Source organism: Microtus ochrogaster, chromosome 4 (assembly GCF_000317375.1).
Source record: "Microtus ochrogaster isolate Prairie Vole_2 chromosome 4, MicOch1.0, whole genome shotgun sequence".
Lineage (NCBI taxonomy): Eukaryota > Metazoa > Chordata > Mammalia > Rodentia > Cricetidae > Microtus > Microtus ochrogaster.
In genome coordinates, this window is record NC_022011.1 from 5029586 (window position 1) to 5048984 (window position 19399).

The window sequence follows — 19399 nt, forward strand, 5'->3', positions numbered from 1 at the left end:
GAGGAGGAGGAGGAGGAGGGAGAGGAGGAGGGGGAGGAGGAGGAAGAAGAAGAATCATCATCATCTAACCATAGACTCCAGGTTAAGTGTTGACCTAAAAGGACTCACTAGGCTAAAGAAAAAAATTATTTTTAAAAGTCAAGTGTCTCCAAGACAAAATCGGTGGCCAACACATCAAAGGTTGATCCCTCTCTCAAAAACAAACAGATCAAGCAAAGAGAGAAATGTCTTATATGCACTACCCCAGTCCATCAATACACATGTCAGAAGTGGACAAAACAAGATTCAGTGAGGTCATCAACTCAGCAGCTGGTAGGCAGTGGAATTTAACTGCCCAGGTTTAGTGGACTCCAGAGTCAGGTTTCCAATGACAACCTGAGTCCTCTTAGAGATAAAAATGAACAGATCTCATCTGTGAAACAGTAGCCTCTAGGCATGAGGCCCTAGAACTCTGAGTCTCAATCTCTGAGGAGCAAAGCAGACCTCTTTGGGAGATTTTTACACCAAGGGCTGAAGACAGACTTCGGACTTATATAGTAGTTCATGCCTGTAAGCTCAGCATTTAGGAGGCTTAGAGATGAAGACTACGTGAGTTCTAGGCAAGTCGAGACTAAAGTGATGTCTTATGTCGCCCCCCCCCCCCAAAAAAAAGTTACCAGGGGACTACAAAGACAGTTTAAGAGTACTTCCTGCCCTAAAAGAAGTCCTGGGTTCAGTCCAAGCACTCACACAATGGTTCACCACCTCTAACACCACTTCCACAGGATCCAAAACCCTCTTCTGTTCTCTGGGGACAACAAGCATGAACGTAAATGCAAGTAAAATACTCATCCACATAAAAAGGGTCAGAGGCCTGACAAGATGGTTCAGTAGGTAAAAGCACTTCCTACCACACTTGTTGATTTCAATCCCTGGAATCCACATGGCAGAAGTGGAGGACAGACATCTACAAGTTATTCTGACTTCTGCAAGCATTAGGGCATGTCCCTCCAAAAAAATGTAAACTCAAATAAAAGGCTGGGGATGTAGTTCAGCTGTAGAGCACTTCATGTGATCAGGATCTGATCCCCCAGCAGCACACACACACGCCCCAAAATCACAAACCAACTTCTACTGTTTCAACAAAGGGGAGTTGGACAGATGGTGGCCAAGCTGGACCTGGGGCTGATATAGGGCACAAGAAAGATAAAGAAGGCAAGGCGGCGGTGGCGCATTCTTTAATCTCAGCACTCAGGATGCAGAGGCAGGTGGATCACCAGGAGTTTGAAGCCAGCCTGGTCTACAGAACAAGTTTCAGGACAGCTAGGGCTGTTACATAGAGAAGCCCTGTCTTGAAAAAACAAAACAAATCACTAATTCCACAGACAGATGATCTCATATCTGAAGACTCATCACTTAGGTCCAGTGGAGAACACTAAATGTGCTGAGCTTGCAATAGAAACTTATAAAAATTTGCCTTTGGGCTGGAGTTGACTCAGTGGTTAAGAGCACTTGTTGGTCAGGCGCTGGCCTTTAGTCCCAGCACTCGGGAGGAAGAAGCAGGCTCATTTCTGAGAGTTTGAGGCCACCAGCTGGGACTACAGAGATAGTTCCAGGATAGGCTCCACAGAGAAACCCTGTCTCGAAAAACCAAAAATAAAAAGATAAATAAAGGAGCAATTATTCAAAGGATATGGGTTCAATTCCCAGCAGTAGGTATCCATATATACATGCAGGCAAAACACTCATACAAATAAATTTAAATATAAACCTATTTAAAAAGGAATCCTGCCTCTCTAGTCTCATGATGATATAAAAATCTGCAGTATAGCCGGGCGGTGGTGGCGCACGCCTTTAATCCCAGCACTTGGGAGGCAGAGGCAGGCGGATCTCTGTGAGTTCGAGTTCGAGACCAGCCTGGTCTTACAGAGCTAGTGCCAGGACAGGCTCCAAAGCCACAGAGAAACCCTGTCTCGAAAAACCAAAAAAAAAAAAAAAATCTGCAGTATATAGCTCACGTTCTACAGCCTCACAATGACGTCCATGGTATCTGGAGCAAAGCCTCACTACTACTTTTTCTTCAAGGCCCTAGGTCACTTGGCCCTCCTGGCCGTCTAATTTTGACTTTGCCACCCACCTACTCTCTTCCCTCTTTAGCAACCATGCTGGGCATTTTGCTAGTTTCTGTACAGACTGAGCCCATTCACACCCGAGAGCTTTGTAGTCACTGCTTCTTTGATTGCATTCATTTAGGGGTGTGTGTGTTTGAGCCGAAACGTGTAGAGGTCAGAGGAAAACTTGCAGGACTTGGTTCTCTCTTTCCAACACTAGAGTCCAGGGAAACGAAGGCTGGTTGTCAGGCTTGGCAGTAAACACCTTTACCTATTAGGCAGCCACTCCTCCTCACGAGACTTCCAGGAGCCCAACGAATTTAAGCATGGCTTGATGCTGTAACACACCAGTTCTGTCACTGCTTCTTATACCTGGACCATTCTTGCAACTAGACACCTGGCTCCCTGTCATGTGTCAATTCAAATGTCACCTCTTCACTGACTATACTCATCTTCATCCTTTCACAATTTCATAGAGATATGACTTGATCATATTCTCCCTCACTGTCTTCTCAAATCCCCTTCCTTCTCCACCAAACTTTCTTTCCATTTAATTAAAGTTACTTGCATAAGCATGAGTGAGGAGGGCTATTTTCTTGAGCAGGGCAAACCACAAAGTCAACATCACGAATAACTCCCCCTTCTCAGCAATCATTAACTATTCACTGTTTGCAGCTCTTCAGGGAGGGGTGGGAGTCTTATGAGCCCCCCGCCCCCGATGAAAAGGCGGGGACCTAATCTTATGCAGATAGCTGCTGCTGTGAGTTCACGGTACTTCAGCCACGTCATGTCCCAAAGTCAGCTTACTCATTTTATCTCCTGTATTGTTCTTCTTAGCATTCATCACCCTGTCTGTGCATCATGTTTATATTGTGGCCTCTCCTCCTGACCAGAGTAGTCCTAATCACCCATTTCCACGGTATCTGGCCAAGTCCTCAATAACTTTTTTTTTTAAAGATTTATTTATTTATTATGTACACAGTGTTTGGCCTCCATGTATGCCCGCATGCCAGAAGAGGGCACCAGATCTCATTACAGATGGTTGTGAGCCACCATGTGGTTGCTGGGAATTGAACTCAGGACCTCTGGAAGAGCAGTCGGTGCTCTTAACCTCTGAGCCATCTCTCCAGCCCCCCTCAATAACTTTTTTTGACAAAGTGGATTAATGTATGGGCTGGCTGTTCTCTGGGGTTGTCAGTTTTGGGCAATCCCACTCAACATTAAGTGGCTCAGTAACCCATGTCTCACTCACCCACACCTTCTATCTAAGATGCCAGTTCCAGGACAGCTAGAGACACGCTGTCTTGAAAAGACAAAGAAGGAAGGAAGGAAGGAAGGAAGGAAGGAAGGAAGGAAGGAAGGAAGGAAGGAAGGAAGGAAGGAGAGTTGCCTTTACTTCCAGCACTTGGGAGACAGAGGCATATAGATTTCAGTGAGTTCCAGGACAGCCAGGACTGTTACAGAGAGAAACCCTGTCTCAAAACAAAACAAAACAAACCCCAGAGATTGTGAGCCACCATGTGGTTGCTGGGATGTGAACTCAGGACCTCTGGAAGAACAGCTAGTGCTCTTAACTGCTGAGCCATCTCTCCAGCCCCCTTCTGCCTAACTTTTTTTTTCTTTAAAGTCTATAGCACCCAGTATTCCCACCCAAGTACTAACCAGGTCTGACCCTGCTTAGCTTCTGAGATCAGACAAGACTGGGTGTGTTCAGGGTGGTTGGCCGTAGACCTCTGCCTAACTTTCAATGTCCATCTTGGAAAATACTTTTCTACTTCCCTTGGCTCCAAGAGACTATTCTCACGCTGGAGGCCCCAGTGAGAATAAACTAAAATATAGTCTGCAATGGCCATCTCTTGACTCCATACTCAAAATCCCTGTGACCAGTTCTGGTGATCCTTCATTGGGGAAGCCTCCTCTAATCTTTCATCCTAGAAAGATGTTCTGGTTTCCGCTTAAGGAACAAGTGGTTTAGTGGGTAGAGTTCTGGCCAGAGACTACCACAAGCCCAGTTTGATCCCTAGCTCTACCTAAACAGGACAGTGAAGGCACACAGACCTATGATATAATCCAAGCCAATCCAGAGATGGAAGCTGGAGGAACAGGACAGAATTCCAAGGATTCATCACTTAAATCAAGCTGCTCAAGAGGGATCTCAATTAAGAGGTGTTACATGCCATGTTTCAGGCAGACAATGTAGGTGACATTCCCAGGCATCCTGTGAACTTGCAGACTCCTCTGGTTTTTACCAGACACTGGTGGTGCCACTAAGTCTTTGCTCTTCAGCACTCTAATCCTATAAAGAACTAGAGTGCCAGTTCTCTCCAGCTAAGCCTTCAGCATAAACCGCCAACATTACTCCATCACCTTCTCTCTCTAGCACCAGGACTAGATGTTTGCGTGTGTCCCTGGAGCCTCAGACATTCAAAAAGGACAAGAGAATGTCTTCAGAAAAAAATCTGAACATTCAGATAAAAACAAAACAAACCTTGATCGTGTCAAGCTAAATGCTAATACCTTACTAAGGGAATCTTGGTTTTGTTTTTTTTTTTAAATATGGCCTCATTATATAATCCAGACTGACTTTTATTTTTTTTTCCTTTTCTTTTTTTTTAGATTTTTGAGACAGGATTTCTCTGTGTAGCTCTGGCTGTCCTGGAACTTAATCTGTAGACCAGTCTGGCCTCAAACTCAGAGATCCATTTACCTATGCCTCTCAAGCACTGGAAGTAAAGGTATGAGCCACCATGACAAGGCTTGTCCTCGAACTCTTAACCCCCACTCCTGCCTCAAGCTCCAGAGTGTTAAGATTAGTCATTCTTTTGCATGGTGTTTGTGTGCATGCGCTCATGCAGGTGTGTACCTAAATATCACAAGAAGCCCAGGTCGGTCTCACTGAACTTGGAGCTAGGCCGGCAGTCAGCAAGCCACAGAAAACTGTCAGCCTCTGACAATGCTTGGGTAGGTGCTGGGGATTTAAACTCAGGTTCTCGCCAGGTTGCAGCAGTGCACGCCTTTAATCCCAGCCCTGGGGAGGCAGAGGCAGGCAAATCTCTGTGAGCTCAAGGCCAGCTACAAGAGCTAGTTCCAGGACAGGCTCCAAAGCTACAGAGAAACTCTGTCTCGAAAAAGCACACCCACGGGCTGGAGAGATTAAGAAAGGTGTGACAGGCAGCTGGAGATGCTCTTCTAAAGGTCCTGAGTTCAATTCCCAGCAACCACATGGTGGCTTACAACCATCTGTAATGAGGTCTGGTGCCCTCTTCTGGCCTGCAGGCATACATGCAGACAGAATATTGCATACATAATAAATAAATATTTTTAAAAAAGCACACACACACACAAAAAAAAAAACGAAACAACAACAAAAACAACTCAGGTCCTCAAACTTGCACAGGAAGCATTCTTACCCACTTGGGTATCTCTTACACTAAAACAGTGGTTTCTCAACCTTCCTAATGCTGTGACACTTTAATAAGATTCCTCAGGTTAAAACCCTGTCTTGAAAAACCAAAAAAAAAAAAAAAAAAGATTCCTCAGGTTATACATTTTCATTGCTACTTTGTAATTGCAATTTTGCTACTGTTATAAATCATAATGTAAATATCTGGGTTTTCCAAAGGGATTAGCAACCCCTGTGAAAGGGTCAGTCAACCCCCAATGAGTTGTGACCCACAGCTGAGAACCAATTTTCGGAAGGTTTTTTGTTGTCCTCATGTTTCTGAGAAGGGGGTCTTGTAATCCCGGGTTGGTCTGAAATGCATGATCACGCCTTCAGTATCACAGGTGCCAGAATTACAGGTATTTGCCACCTTTTTGATAAAAGACACCTAATTCTAAAATTTGGGAATTCTGCATTTTTATCATTTTCTCAGCGCACTAACTGCAGAGGCAGCAGAATAAGGAACACAAGGTTCAAACAGAAATGGGATTCTAGAAATGGACCAAAGTTTCTATTAAAAGGCCAACTGTGGTGATGTACATCAATAATCCTAGTAGTTTTGGAGGCTGAGACAAGACGATTGTAACTCAAGGCCAGCCTAGGCTATACAGCAAATTCAGAACTACTCTGAATTACACAGCTATACTGAGGCTCCTGAGATAGCCCAAGAGGTGAAGTCCCTGTTGTGCTGCCTAACGACCTAATGATATGGTGACGAGAACTGACCCCACAGCTGTGGCACACGCACTCAAACACAAAATATATTTCTAAATGAAAAAAAAGATTAAGAAATAATTCTATTAGCTAAAACACATAAGTTTTCTTGTCACTTGTTTGTGCAGCTATACTCAAGGTCCCATGACTTTCTACAGGGCAGGAGAGGGCACAGATTCTAAAGAACCTCAGGGTTCTCCTTTATCTCTCAGACCTCAGCGACCTTCCAAGCCCAGAAAGATCAAGGGCTTCTTAGGGTCAGGATGCCTAACAATGGTTTACTCTAGAAAGAAGTTTCTGGAAACCTTTTCTAGGAACTTCCGAGGAATACGGAGAGACCCAAATTCCTATTTCTGGCTAGTTTTGGAGAACTGTATCTTTTTGATCCTCAAGGTGCTGGAGTACATATAGCCTAGCATTTATAATGTCTAGGGCCTGATCCCTAGCACTGCACACACTCACATATATATAATAAAGGAGGTCCCATCACAAGCTACCCAGAAGTTTGGAATACACAAACAGCCATAATAGACCTAGCCCATCTGAAACTCAGACAAGCTAGTTTGTTTTGTTTCTTCGAGACAGGGTCTCATATATCCCAGGCTGGCCTTGAATTTCCTATGTAGCGGAAGATATAACTTCTGATCCTCGTGCTCCTTCCATTTCAAGCTAAGTGAACTGGGATTTCAAGCTTGTGCCACCACACCCAGTGTTTTCAGTGCTAGTGATTAAACAAGAAATCTACGAACCCACTCCCAGAAAGTCTGGAAATAAATCTCTGCTTATTGCCTTTGACTAGGGTGAATGACTGGGCAGAGAAAACTTCTCAAGTGAACACCAAAAAGACAATACCTGAGGAAATATCCAAGGAGCAGTAGGCAGAAGACAGTGGCTTCCGGCCTTCTGGCCCAGGCAGTCATTCTAAGAGGCCGGGCACTCTGCTTGCACAGGCCAGATCTGCAGGACTGACCCGCTTTTTAGTCCTTATGAGAACTGTGACACAGAAGCTATAACCGGCCGGAGAGTTCAAACTGACAAGAGCTGCCTTCAGCCAAGTCCTAGAAGCTTCCCTACACTAGCCCCTTCATCACCGCTCACACAGAAGTGCCTTCAAAGCCTGCCTAATAGTAACTGGTTATATACACCTCTTCTCCAGGAGCTCAATGTGATGATCTATGGTGCCATTACTAAGGCAATTTCTCAAAGCCCAACCAGCTTCTCGACTGTTCTCACAGGCAGCGCCAGCACAAGTGAAGAGAAACCAGACATTCCGCGACTTCCAGCTCCAGGTCTGCAACCAGCTTCAAGAGGCAAATACTGTCCAAACCAGAGTTCTAGTCACAAGGTCCCTTCCACCTTTTCTTGTTCAGCTCTGGGCTCAAGGACCTCCAGCTTGCAGTTCACTTCCTCACCGACTATATCCTACCTCATAGGGAGTCATCTTTCTTCAGGCTATGCGATGCTGACTCTAGGAGTTCTGATGGATTGCAGAATTGGGCCGTGCCTGAGAAACTAACAAAACCCTTGGTGGCTCATACTCACACAACTAATTTCACTTCTTTGGCATCCTTCCTCCATTATAACAAAGTCAGGCAACCCACCCCCAGAGTTGGAGCCTAGTCATGGATAAAGAAGTGTGGAGGCTGGGCCTACCAGCCGGGAGCTGCCTCTCCAAAGACACAAGGTCCAGATTTTCTAAGACTAACTAGAGATAAAGTCCCACGAGGCATCCCCTCCCGCCCCAGATTCCCTCCCCTGTCCTCCATGCTGGACAATGCAGCACAGGTTCCACCGAGGTAGAGGTTAAGTTTCGTGCACTCCCAGCAGGCAATCAGGCAAAGAAGCGTTCACCTACTTCCTAGCCGGGCTATGGTTTGGAACCGGGCAATGGTCCCAAGCCCCAGCAGCGGCAGGCGGGCAACCCTTACCCATGCTGGCTCTGGAGCGAGCTGGGTGACGTTGCCCATCCCCGGATCTTCGCCGGCCGGTGGTGGGACGTGGGTCTGGGGTCGGCCCGCCAACCTGCCTGCAGAGGTTGTAGGATTCGAGCAAGCCAGGGAAGGCCACACAGGGTGGGGCCCTGAGAGCTATCCTGATCGTCCGGACCAGAAAAAAAGATATGGCCACAACGCAGTCCGGCGCAACAGCCAGGACACAGGACTGCACGGACAGGCGTCCGTCAGGCTCTCAGCATTCCCCCGGCCGCGGCCGCAGAGAATCCGCGGGAGGCGGAGCCGCGCGCGACACATGGTGCGGGCCCCGCGCCTCTTCGGGCCGCCGGGGGGGTGTGAAGAGGGGAGGGGCCTCCCAGCGCCTCGAAGCAGAAGCTCCCGGCGGCCTAGAACACGGCTCCTGCGGCCCAGCCCCCGCCCCGGCGAGCTGGCCCCAACACTCACCCGTGGGGCTGGCACGATGGCGGCAGCGGCAGCGGCAGCGGCAACCCAGCGCGGTCTGCGACCGACTGTCCCTTCCCCCCTGCCTTCCCTCTCCCGTTCCGCTGTCCTCTGGGAAACGTAGTCCCGACACACGCCTTATGAGCGTCAGTGAGCTTCAATAATACTACAACTCCCAGAATGCTAAGCGCGGAGGCGCAACCACGGCTCGATGCGCGGGAGGAGAGGTTAAGTCAGGGAGGGAGGCTGTCTGAGCAAGCCCCTGAGAATTGTGGTCTAGTGGAAGCCTCTGGAACACGGAATTGGCGCCAGGCGAGGATCAACTCTCGGTCGTAGTCCGGACCCGGCTGGTCTGGCCCTGCCTAGGTGGTGCGGTCGATGGTGCCTGACCCCGCCTTCGTGGGAGCCTGGTCTAGCTCGGAGCTGGTCTGGCTCCTCCAAGCATCCCCTTTCTGGGCCCCTAGGCTGTAATACGTTCAGTCTGGCTACTAGTTACGCTCACGGCGTTACCTTAAACCACGTGACGAAACCCACCCTGTCTCTTGTCCCAGCCATTCGTTGAATTAGCTGTCTTGGAGGGAGATACCTCCAAAGTTGGTTGCAAGCTGACTAGGCTTTTCTTAGACCCGAGACTCAAAACGCCCCTTTGGTCTGTCATACTTGGGAGAGGTTAACCTCACTTGTACAGACAGGGATTTTCGAAACAGAATCGTTGAGTTTTGGGGTGGATTTTTATTTGGTTGGTTTTGGTTTTTAAATGTATAGGTTTTCTTGTTTTGTTGCAGCAGAGTAATTGTGACGTCTTTTGTCTTTTACATTTTATTTGTGTTGATGGACGAGCCAGATATATATATAGCTAGAGGAAGCTTACAGGAGTCAGTTCTTCCACCATGGTGGCCTAGAAATAAGATTCTCACGCTTAGAGGCAAGTTATTTTACCCATTGAGCCATCTCGTCCTCTGAATTTTTCCTTTTTTTTTCCTTTTTTGGAGATGGGGTTTCTCTGTGTAGCTCTGGCTGCTCTGGAACTTGCTCTGTAGACCAGAATGGCCTTAAACTCAGAGATTCACGTGCCTCTGCCTCCCAAAGTGCTGGGATTAAAGGTGATGTGTGACCACCACAAATATTTTTTTTTTTTTTGAGACGGTTTCTCTGTGTAAACAGCCCTGGCTGTCCTGGAACTCATTCTGTAGACCAGGCTGGCATCGAAGTCACTGAGATCCACCTGCCTGTGCCTCCCAAGTGCTGGGATTAAAGGCGTGCACCACCACCACCCAGGCCGAATTTTAATTTTATGTACATTGGTGGTTTTGCCTGTATGTATGTCTGTGTGAGAGTGTCAGATCTTGGAGTTATGGTTGTTAGCTGCCTTGTGGGTGCTGGGAATGGAAGTGCAGTCCAGTCGGTGCTCTCAATGGCCAATAATCCCGCCCCAAAGTTAGGTTAGGTCAGCCTAACATTCCCACGTGACTAGACTGTAAATAATCTGTAGGGATAAATCCCGCCCCTTAGGGGGCGTGTTCACCTCGGGCTAATGTTTGCGTATAAATCTGGCGAGCTCGCTAGCAGCGCTTGCTTCTGCTTTCCTGGTCTCTGTGGAACTGTGGTTCTGTAAGTCTATTTCTCCATTAAAGCTATATATATATATATATTTTTACAATCTGCATTCATTTACGCCGTTACAATAATCCTCTTCCCCTTCCTTTCAGCATCCTTTCCAGTTTCCTTGGTAACACAAACATTTGAAGGTCTTTTTTTTTTTTTGGTTTTTCGAGACAGAGTTTCTCTGTGGTTTTGGAGCCTGTCCTGGAACTAGCTCTTGTAGACCAGGCTGGTCTCGAACTCACAGCTTGAAGGTCTTTTTCAGTTGGGTCTGTGCTGAGTAAATGGCTCTGCAGCCGACCTAAAGAACCACAGGAAGTCGGGCGGTGGTGGCGCAAGCCTTTAATCCCAGCACTCGGGAGGCAGGCGGATCTCTGTGAGTTCGAGACCAGCCTGGTCTACAAGAGCTAGTTCCAAGACAGGCTCCAAAGCCACAGAGAAATAATGTCTCGAAAAACCAAAAAAAAAAAAGAACCACAGGAAAGGAAAATGGCTTCCAACACCCTTAACTCCTTCCTCCAGGCCAGAAAGATCTTGAGTACTTCTGTTTTGCCATAAGGAGATTTGCACTTTTGGCCACACCCACCTCCTAGTAAAACTGGGCTAAGCTTCTTGATTGAGTCCCGTCTGGCCAGACCACTTGGTTGGCTGGATGCTGCTTTTATGACCCATTCCCTAAACTCTGTTTCACCCTGTTGTTGATACATCTGGAGCCTCACCACCACCACCAGGGAAACAAAACACAAGACAAGTTAGAGACAGGAGGAAGGCTCAAGAGCAGCAAGGTGACAGCAGCTGTCCTTTCAAAGAAGGGAAGCTCAAGGATACAGAGTATGGCCCAGCACTGGGAAAGCCCCACTCCAAGGAAAGAGTGGCACATGAAGGTTTGGCAGTTAGCCAAGAATGCACTGCTATGCCTTTGCCATCTGATTACAAGCTGAAGCTATCCCTACAGAGGCAGGTTCATCTTCTGCCCAAACTGGGTGCCTAATAAATATGACCAATACTGCAGCTTCCTCAAGACCTGTTTCCCAACTCAGAGCCAAAGGACCACAAAGGAAATAGACCTTTGGAGTTTTGGGAACACTTCAGCTTGCAAGTCACAGGGCATGTCCCCAGGCAAGGTGACTGATCTTTAAGGAACTAAGGAGTCAAATTTTACAGAGTCAGAGCCTAAGAAGAATCCATTCGTGCCCCAACAGTCACAGAAACAGGTAGTTTTAAAAGGCTTTACAGAACTGGAGAAGTGGCTCAATAGTTAAGTATATATACAGCTCGTTCAGAGGACCCAAGCCTGTAACTCAGCTCCAAGGGATCTGATGGCCTTCTGACCACTTCAGACAGATGCAATCACACAGACACACATACTTGAAAATAATAAAAGCAATTAAAAAAAATCATTCGCATCTGATAGGGTGGCACATACCTTTAATCCCAGCATTGGGAAGCAGAGGCAGGCAGATCTTTTTGAGTTCAAAGCTAGCATGTCTACAGAGTTCAGTTCCAGGGCTACACAGAGAAACTTTGTCTCAAATAAAAACAATAGACCATTCATATCTCCCCATTAGGTTTGAGCTAAATTACTCACAAATATAGATAAGAAATAGTATCTTAGCCGGGCGGTGGTGGCGCACGCCTTTAATCCCAGCACTTGGGAGGCAGAGGTAGGCGGATCTTTGTGAGTTCGAGACCAGCCTGGTCTACAAGAGCTAGTTCCAGGACGGGCTCCAAAACCACAGAGAAACCCTGTCTCAAAAAAAAAAAAAAAAAAAAAAAAAAAATAGTGTCTTACCTTTCCAATATCCAATCTAGATATAGAGGAAGTCAGTCAAAACCAGTGTAGGGTTACAAAGCAATTCCTATTGCTCTCTATTCACCTCTCATAATGAAGGTGGACTGAACCAATGGAGTTCCAACAAGAGTTCCTGTGCCTCAAGGAGACGAGGCTGCTTCCAGTTCTGAACTTAACTGTTTTTTTTTTAAGTAATTGCCTTCACACATGTACTAGACATTATGTGTCCCAAGGGATGAAATGGTAAACTTCAGCTCTAGATGAGAATTCAAGAAGGAAATTAGTAGTGCACGCCTTTAATCCCAGGACTTGGTAGTCAGAGACAGATGAATCTGAGTTTGAGGCCAGCCTGGTCTACAAACTGAGTTCCAGGCCAGACAGGGTTGCACAGTGATGTTTCAACCCACCTTCTCGCCAAAAAAAAGGAAATTAAGACTATCAGAGTCTAGAAAAACAAACAATCAACACTTTTTAGTCACACTTTTTGTTTAAAAAAATCAAGGGAAGGGCTAGAGACACAGGTCAGTTGGTCAAGTGCTTGCCTTGAAGTATATCACAGTACCTGGGTAATAAACAAAAGACCCACAAAAAACAAAACATTAAAAACAGGCATGGTGATGTGAATTTGTAATCCTAGCACTGGGGGGCAGGGGGCAGTCAGGCAGATTCCCTAAAGGCTCACTGGCTGGCCTGCCAGCCTAAACTATTTGATGAGTTCCAAGCCAGTAAGCCAGAGAAGAGTGACCGACCCACCCTCCCTCCCACCCTCCCTCCCTCCGTGTGTGTGTGTGTGTGTGTGTGTGTGTGTGTGTGTGTGTGTGTATGTGTGTGTCTGTCTGTCTCTCTCTCTCCCTCCACCTCCCACCCCCAGAGCTGACAGGCAAGTGCTCAATCGCTAAGCTAAATCCCCAACCTCTAGAAGGCCTTGTCTTAAAAGAAAAAAAGCTAGATAGCACCTGAGGAAAGACAGCCCAGAAACCTCAGGCACCCAAAATATACACATGTATATACACACAAAGATCCAGGGAGAAAATCATGGGCAAACCAAGACCTTTTCACCCAGCTTCCAAACACTATGGAGTGACTTGAGCAAGGAACATCTGTGAAGATCTATGTGCTTTTTGTTGCTTTGAGAAACCCGGTACAGACCTTTAAAACATTTCTATTTTCGCCAGGCAGCCGTGACACACGCCTTTAATCCCAGCACTCACGAGGCAGAGGCAGGTGGATCGCACTGAGTTCAAGGCCAGCCTGGTCTACAAAAAAAGAGTTCCAGGACAGGCTCCGAAGCTACAGGGAAACCATTTAAAAATAATATAATCATCATCATCATCATCATCATCATCACCATCATCATCTCTATTTTCAGCACTAGCCAGTTTTTTCAAATAGGCCAAAACCTATAAACCATATTATAAGGACACTTAGGTTTAATAAAATGTCGAAACCCAAATAAAAACCTTACTTTTTTCTTTAATTTGTTTTGCCAAACAAACACAGTGAAAACTTTAGGCTAATTGTACAGAAAATAGAATTTGTAACCAGTAGCAAACATAACGAGATAAACCTAAGTCCCTGGTAAGCTGGAACTCCATCAGCAAGTCACCCGACCTTTTGGGTAGAGAGGTCCTAGAAGGCAGAGACACAGACCAACTAGTCCCCATCAGAATCACAGGTAAGCATGAAAAGAGGAAATGATGTTACCGAGATCTCTTATCACTACGCACAGCAAAGTTGTCTCTAACTGCTGGCCAACCTTAATGTGGGGTTTTCTCCAACCCAGAGTCCTTAAGAGTCCCATCTCCATCCCTCCAGGATAAGTTTCAAGTTCGATAGTTCTAAAACCTTTGCTTAACCAGAATCAGCAACATAAACTGGGGAGTCAGAGACAAAGTCACAATTGCTGGTGTCACCAGATTCTGGGTAGAAAATCCTATTTCGGGAGGAAACAAATGAAGGTGCCAGATGACCAACAAGAGTTCCGCTGCCCTAAACCTCAGCACTGTCAACCAGAATATTGGGGAGTTCAACATCCGCCTGAGGATTGATTCCTTGGGCTGAAAGGAGTCAATAATTCTGAAGGTTGCGGAGGAGAACCATTCACATTCCGTGCTTCTTACGGATGACAGCCATGGCAAGCAGGCGATCCTTCTCCCGAAGTTCTTCACGGAGCTTGGCCTCGGTAAGACGCAGATGGCGAATGCTACCCTTCATCTCTTTCATCTTCACTTCCATCAGGGCCAAGATGTCCCGCTGCTCATTCAGTTTGCGCAGGAGCTCCTCCTCCGTGGTACCTGACGACAGGGAGTACGAGTGGTCGGAGCCAGTATCAGGGAAGCCCTCTTCTCCTACCACCACCAGCTGAGGGCCCAGAGCGCACTCAGCGGCCTCCAGCCCAGCTGTAGCAGCCTCTAGCTCCGATGCGGCGGCGGCAGCGGCAGCGGCTGCGCCTTCCGCAGCTGCAAACTCCACTTGCACCGTAAGGTCGATGGGCTTCACATCATCTCCCGAGGGAGCGGTGGGCGCCGGAGCCACGGATCCCGGAGCCTGGCTGCTGTCTACAGCGGCCTGGAGAGTAAGAAGCACGGCCGCAGAGGCAGACACCAGGTTCGGCTGCAACTGCGTGGTCTGGGCAGTGGAGGAGGACGCAGACGACTGCTGTTGTTGTTGCAGTTGTTGTTGCTGCTGCTGCTGCCTACGGCGAGCTGCCGCAGCTCCCGCAGGTCTCCGCGCTACTTTGCGCTCATTGACGCCTCGCAGCGGGAAGATGGTGGGAACGCGCACCGTGTAGGTCTTGCGGCCGCCCTGGAAGTGAACGCTGCAGAGACGGTGGCCTGTGGTGGGCTGGAAGGTGGAGAAGCACCCACTGACGCCGGCACGGGACACGTTCTTGAGCCAGAGGCGCCGCAGCTCAGCGTCTTTGGGAAACGTGTAGAAGTGCAGCGCCTTGTCCCGGTGTGAGTTGTTGTAGCAGCCCGGTACGCAGCACGTAAAGCCAGGCATGGCTGCGACGCGCGGCCCGGCCCACCGGCCTCTTGCGCTCTTCGACGGCCGGGTCTGGCCCCCGCCTCAGCTCCTCGACGGGCGGCGCCGCGCGAGGCCCTCAGAGGCCTCTCACTATTGCCGCCCGACGCAACTCGTCCAGGGCGGGGGCCCCGTGCCTAGAATATGCTTGCGGACAGCCCGCGCCGCGCTACCCACCCCGCCGCCCGCCTGCGCTCCGGAGTCGGCCCGGGGGACGCCGCGAAGGACCGCCTGGAAAGGAGGACTACGCCCCCCACAATGCACCGCGCCAGAAGCCGCTCACTTCCGGGACGGGGGCAAGCTTATTCCGGCGGCTTTCCCGGGCTACGCGACCCCTGTTGAGATCCGATTATTTTCCAGATGAGGCTCGTCCTAGGCGGAGGGGGGATATCTATTCGAATGGAACGTTGTCGCATGGGCTACCCCTCACAAGGACCCAGAATCCTGATGGTACGGGGGCTCGCGCCTCATTAGCGCAAGCGCTCTGGGTAAAAGCACACAAAGACTACAAGTTCCATGCTGCCTCAGAAAGCGCAGCGGCTGCTGCTGAGGGCTGCAGCGCCGCTTAAGAGAGAGGCGGAGTTCCTGCAGACCAGGATTTGAAGGAGGTTCTGCAGCCTGCTCTAGAAGCTCCCCAATCCCCAGTTCCTTGGAGTGGAGGGCATTCCTTATCCTGGAGAGAACCCGAGTCAGGCCAGAATGCCTTCTGGAGTCACTTTCTCACTTGGGGGCACTCTTCCGACTCTCAACTACCTCCTACTTGTACTCATTGACCTAAACCAGGTCCCTTAGCTGCCTACTATGTGCCAAAGTGTAGGGAGAATGCACTGAAGGTAATTTTGAGCAGTCAGGTCCACCCGGCCCTCTCTCTCCTAGGGAGTGACTGACTAGAGTGGATAAATACGCCCTAATAGATATCAAGAATAAATGCCACGAGGCCGGGCAGTGGTGGCGCACGCCTTTAATCCCAGCACTCGGGAGACAGAGGAAGGCGGATCTCTGTGAGTTCGAGACCAGCCTGGTCTACAAGAGCTAGTTCCAGGACAGGCTCCAAAACCACAGAGAAACCTTGTCTCGAAAAACAAAAAACAAACAAACAAAAAAAAAAAAAGAATAAATGCCACAATGGAATCAGCCGGACAAAGAGGACATCCACACAACCTATGTAATAACAAACAAACAAACATTATAATGAGTAGTATCAGCGCTTCCTCTCCCAACCCCCTCACCTTGGTTGGGTGCTGAAACAGGAAGGACATAGGTTGCTACCAGCATTCAGTTTGATGGTTCACAAGGTTTTGTTTTGTTTTGTTTCATATTTATTTATTATGTATACAATGTTCTGTCTGTATGCCTGCAGGCCAGAAGAGGGCACCAGACCCCAATACAGACGGTTGTGAGCCACCATGTGTTTGCTGGGAACTGAACTCAGGACCTTTGGAAGAGCAGGCAATGCTCTTAACCTCTGAGCCGTCTCTCCAGCACCCACAAGGTTTTTTTGTTTGTTTGTTTGGTTTTGGTTTTCTTGTTTTTTTTGTTTTTTGTTTTTTTTTTTTTATTTCTCTGTAGTTTTTGGTGCCCGTCCTGGAACTAGCTCTTGTAGACCAGGCTGGCCTCGAACTCACAAAGATCCGCCTGCCTCTGCCTCCCAAGTGCTGGGATTAAAGGGCGTGACACCACTCACTGCCAGGCTTGTTTTTTGTTGTTGTTGTTGTTGTTGTTGTTGTTGTTGTTGTTGGGTTTTTTTTTTTTTGGTTTTTTTCGAGACAGGGTTTCTCTGTGGTCTGTTTTTGTTTTTTTTAAGACGGAGTTTCTTTGTGTAGTTATGGCTGTCCTGGAACTTACTCTGTAGACCAGGCTGGCCTTGAGGTATCCAGACCCGCGAAATATGAAGGGTCCCTGATAAACCTGGTGGAGAGGAATAAAAGGAGACAAGAGACACGAGAAATGACGTCAAGATAGGATTTCTGATCAAGCCGTTCCGTTTATTCTTTCTCAGAAGCTGTTATATACCAAACGGGCAAAGGGGGGAAGGGAAGGGTGTCAGGAAGCTCAGGTCTGCTGAAACTCAGGTCCTGAGACATCCCTAGCTGATAAGTAAATACTGAGGGTCTGTAATTATTGACTAAACAAGGAGAATGCTAAGGAGTTCCCGAGCCTGGTGCCTGCAGGTCTCTGCTAGGCAATGAGATACCAGGTTGATTTCCTAGACCCTGCAGAGGGGATAGAGGTAAATATTTTTCTTAACTTGTGAGCTTAAGATGGCTGTAACCAAAATGCGGATCTCAGAATACAGGCCTTTGCTTCCAGGATTGAGGGCTTGCACTCACAGAGATCTGAAGACCTCTGGCTCCCAAGTACTGAGATTAAAGGTGTGCACCACCCCTCCATTCTCAAATGGTTCACAATTTTCATTCCATCACTCAGGAGGCAGAGGCAAACTGATCTCTGAGAATTCAAGGCCAGGCTGGTCTACGTAGAAAGACCCTGCATCAAAACAAATGGTATATTTATAATGGTTATATTTCTATATATTTATAGTTTATATAAATATTGTCATATACATTTTTTAAATTTAATAGTTTTTTAAGTTAGAATTCAAAGTAATGGGAGACATTTTACAAATATACATCATATGTTGTTCTGTGGTGTGTATGTGTGTGTAAATGGTACAATTTGTGTTTGTGCATGTTCATATGTGTGCCTATGAGTGTGTGTGGAGGCCCAAGGTCAATTTTGAGCCCTTCACCTTTTCTTTTTAAGGTTGGCCGGACAGTGAGCTGCAAGTATCCACCTGTCTATACCTCCCGAGCCCTAGAATTATAGGCATTAGGCTTAGTTTTTTTCTGAATAATTTATTTATTTTTATTTTATGTGCATTGGTGGTTTGCCTGCATGAGTATCTGTGTGAGGTGTCTCCTAGAACGGAAGGTACAGACAGTTGTAACCCACCATATGAGTGCTGGGAATTGAACCCGGGTCCTTTGGAAGAGCAGTCAGTGCTTTTAACTGCTAAACCATCTCTCCAGTCCTCCATGCTTGACTTTTTACCTGAGTAAAGAAGGAGTACACTGGGCTGGAGAGATGGCTCAGTGGTTAAGAGAATGCTCTTCTTCCAAATGCCTATTTGGAAAGAATGCCTGTTCTTCCAAAGGTCCTGAGTTCAATTCCCAGCAACCACATGGTGGCTCTCAGCCATCTGTAATTGGTCTGGTGCCCTCTTCTGGCCAGCAGACATACACACAGACAGAATATTGTATACATAATAAATAAATAAATAAACAGAAGGAATACACGGATTCAATTTCACAGAGCATTGAAGAAGATGCTGAATTAGACTCTACCTTCAGTAAAATAACCTTTAATATATACTTATATACATTTAAATAGTAATTAGTAGGGACTGGAGAGATGGCTCAGTGGTTAAGAGCATTGTCTACTCTTCCAAAGGTCCTGAGTTCAATTCCCAGCAACCACATGGTGGCTCACAACCATCTGTAATGAGATCTGGTGCCATCTTCTGCCTGCAGGCACACACACAGACAGAATATTGTATACATAATAAATATTTTTTTAAAAAAAATAGTAACTAGTAAGTTGAAAGTATTGCTTTGGAGTAGAATAGGAAAGGGCCTGTGTTTGATCTTCACCACCAGAAGCAAACAAGCAAAGACATTCATGTAATACATAATTTGTCTTTACCCCCACTACCCTGCCCGTCCTTAGCTTGTCATCTAGTAGAAAGCAAGAATCATATCTCATGTCTCTGCTTCTAATCTTGCCTCCTCCACAACTGTTCTTCTTAGGACTGCCAAAAAAAATCTGATAGACCATATGTCAATAAAGCCACTTCTTATTCTATTTATAATGCTGTCTAAACTCCTTCCTTGAGCCTCCAAGAACCCACCCACATAGATAGGCTGAGCCTTGCAAACATTTTACGTTCCATCCTCCCATCCTCATTTCAACCCAGTGTTGTTATTGTTTTAAAAATAACCTGGGACTGGAAAGATGGCTCAGTAGGCAGTTGTGTTTGCCACCAAGCCTGAAGACCGGAGTTCGATTCCTGGAACCCACAGAGAGGAAGGAGAGAACTGACTCCTGCAACTTGTCCTCTGATTTCTACTTGTGTACCGTGACACGACATACCCACACACTTGCAAAATAAATAAAAGTGAAAAATTAAAAATACCAAGAAGTAGCTGAGTGTTGATGGTGTATTCCTTTAATCCCAGCACTCAAAAGGCAGAGACAGGGGCTGGAGAGATGGCTCAGCGGTTAAGAACATTGCCTGCCCTTCCAAAGGTCCTGCGTTCAATTCCCAGCAACCACATGGTGGCTC

General features: G+C 47.3%; 2 protein-coding genes across 3 annotated transcripts in view; both read right to left on the reverse strand.

Annotated features, from left to right (window-relative positions):
• Positions 1–8733, reverse strand: part of Nutf2 (nuclear transport factor 2) — a 20264-nt gene extending 11531 nt beyond the window's left edge. The window contains exon 1 of one of the 2 annotated variants that reach the window (XM_005345448.2): positions 8643–8733. The gene's annotated coding sequence lies outside the window, so the exon portion shown is untranslated. Of the gene's footprint in view, positions 1–8174; positions 8484–8642 lie in introns of those variants that run through there. The other variant, XM_026778838.1, reaches the window with a different exon arrangement.
• A 4753-nt stretch (positions 8734–13486) lies between these two features.
• Thap11 (THAP domain containing 11) lies at positions 13487–15580 on the reverse strand. Its single transcript, XM_005345449.2, has one exon. It carries the CDS (start codon positions 15034–15036, stop codon positions 14134–14136), a length of 903 nt encoding a protein of 300 aa, XP_005345506.1. The 5' UTR covers positions 15037–15580; the 3' UTR covers positions 13487–14133.
• Positions 15581–19399: the final 3819 nt, after the last annotated feature.

Excerpts from the sequence above, each read along its gene's own strand:
- Thap11 (XM_005345449.2), bottom strand. The coding sequence starts at position 15,036 with ATGCCTGGCTTTACGTGCTGCGTACCGGGCTGCTACAACAACTCACAC.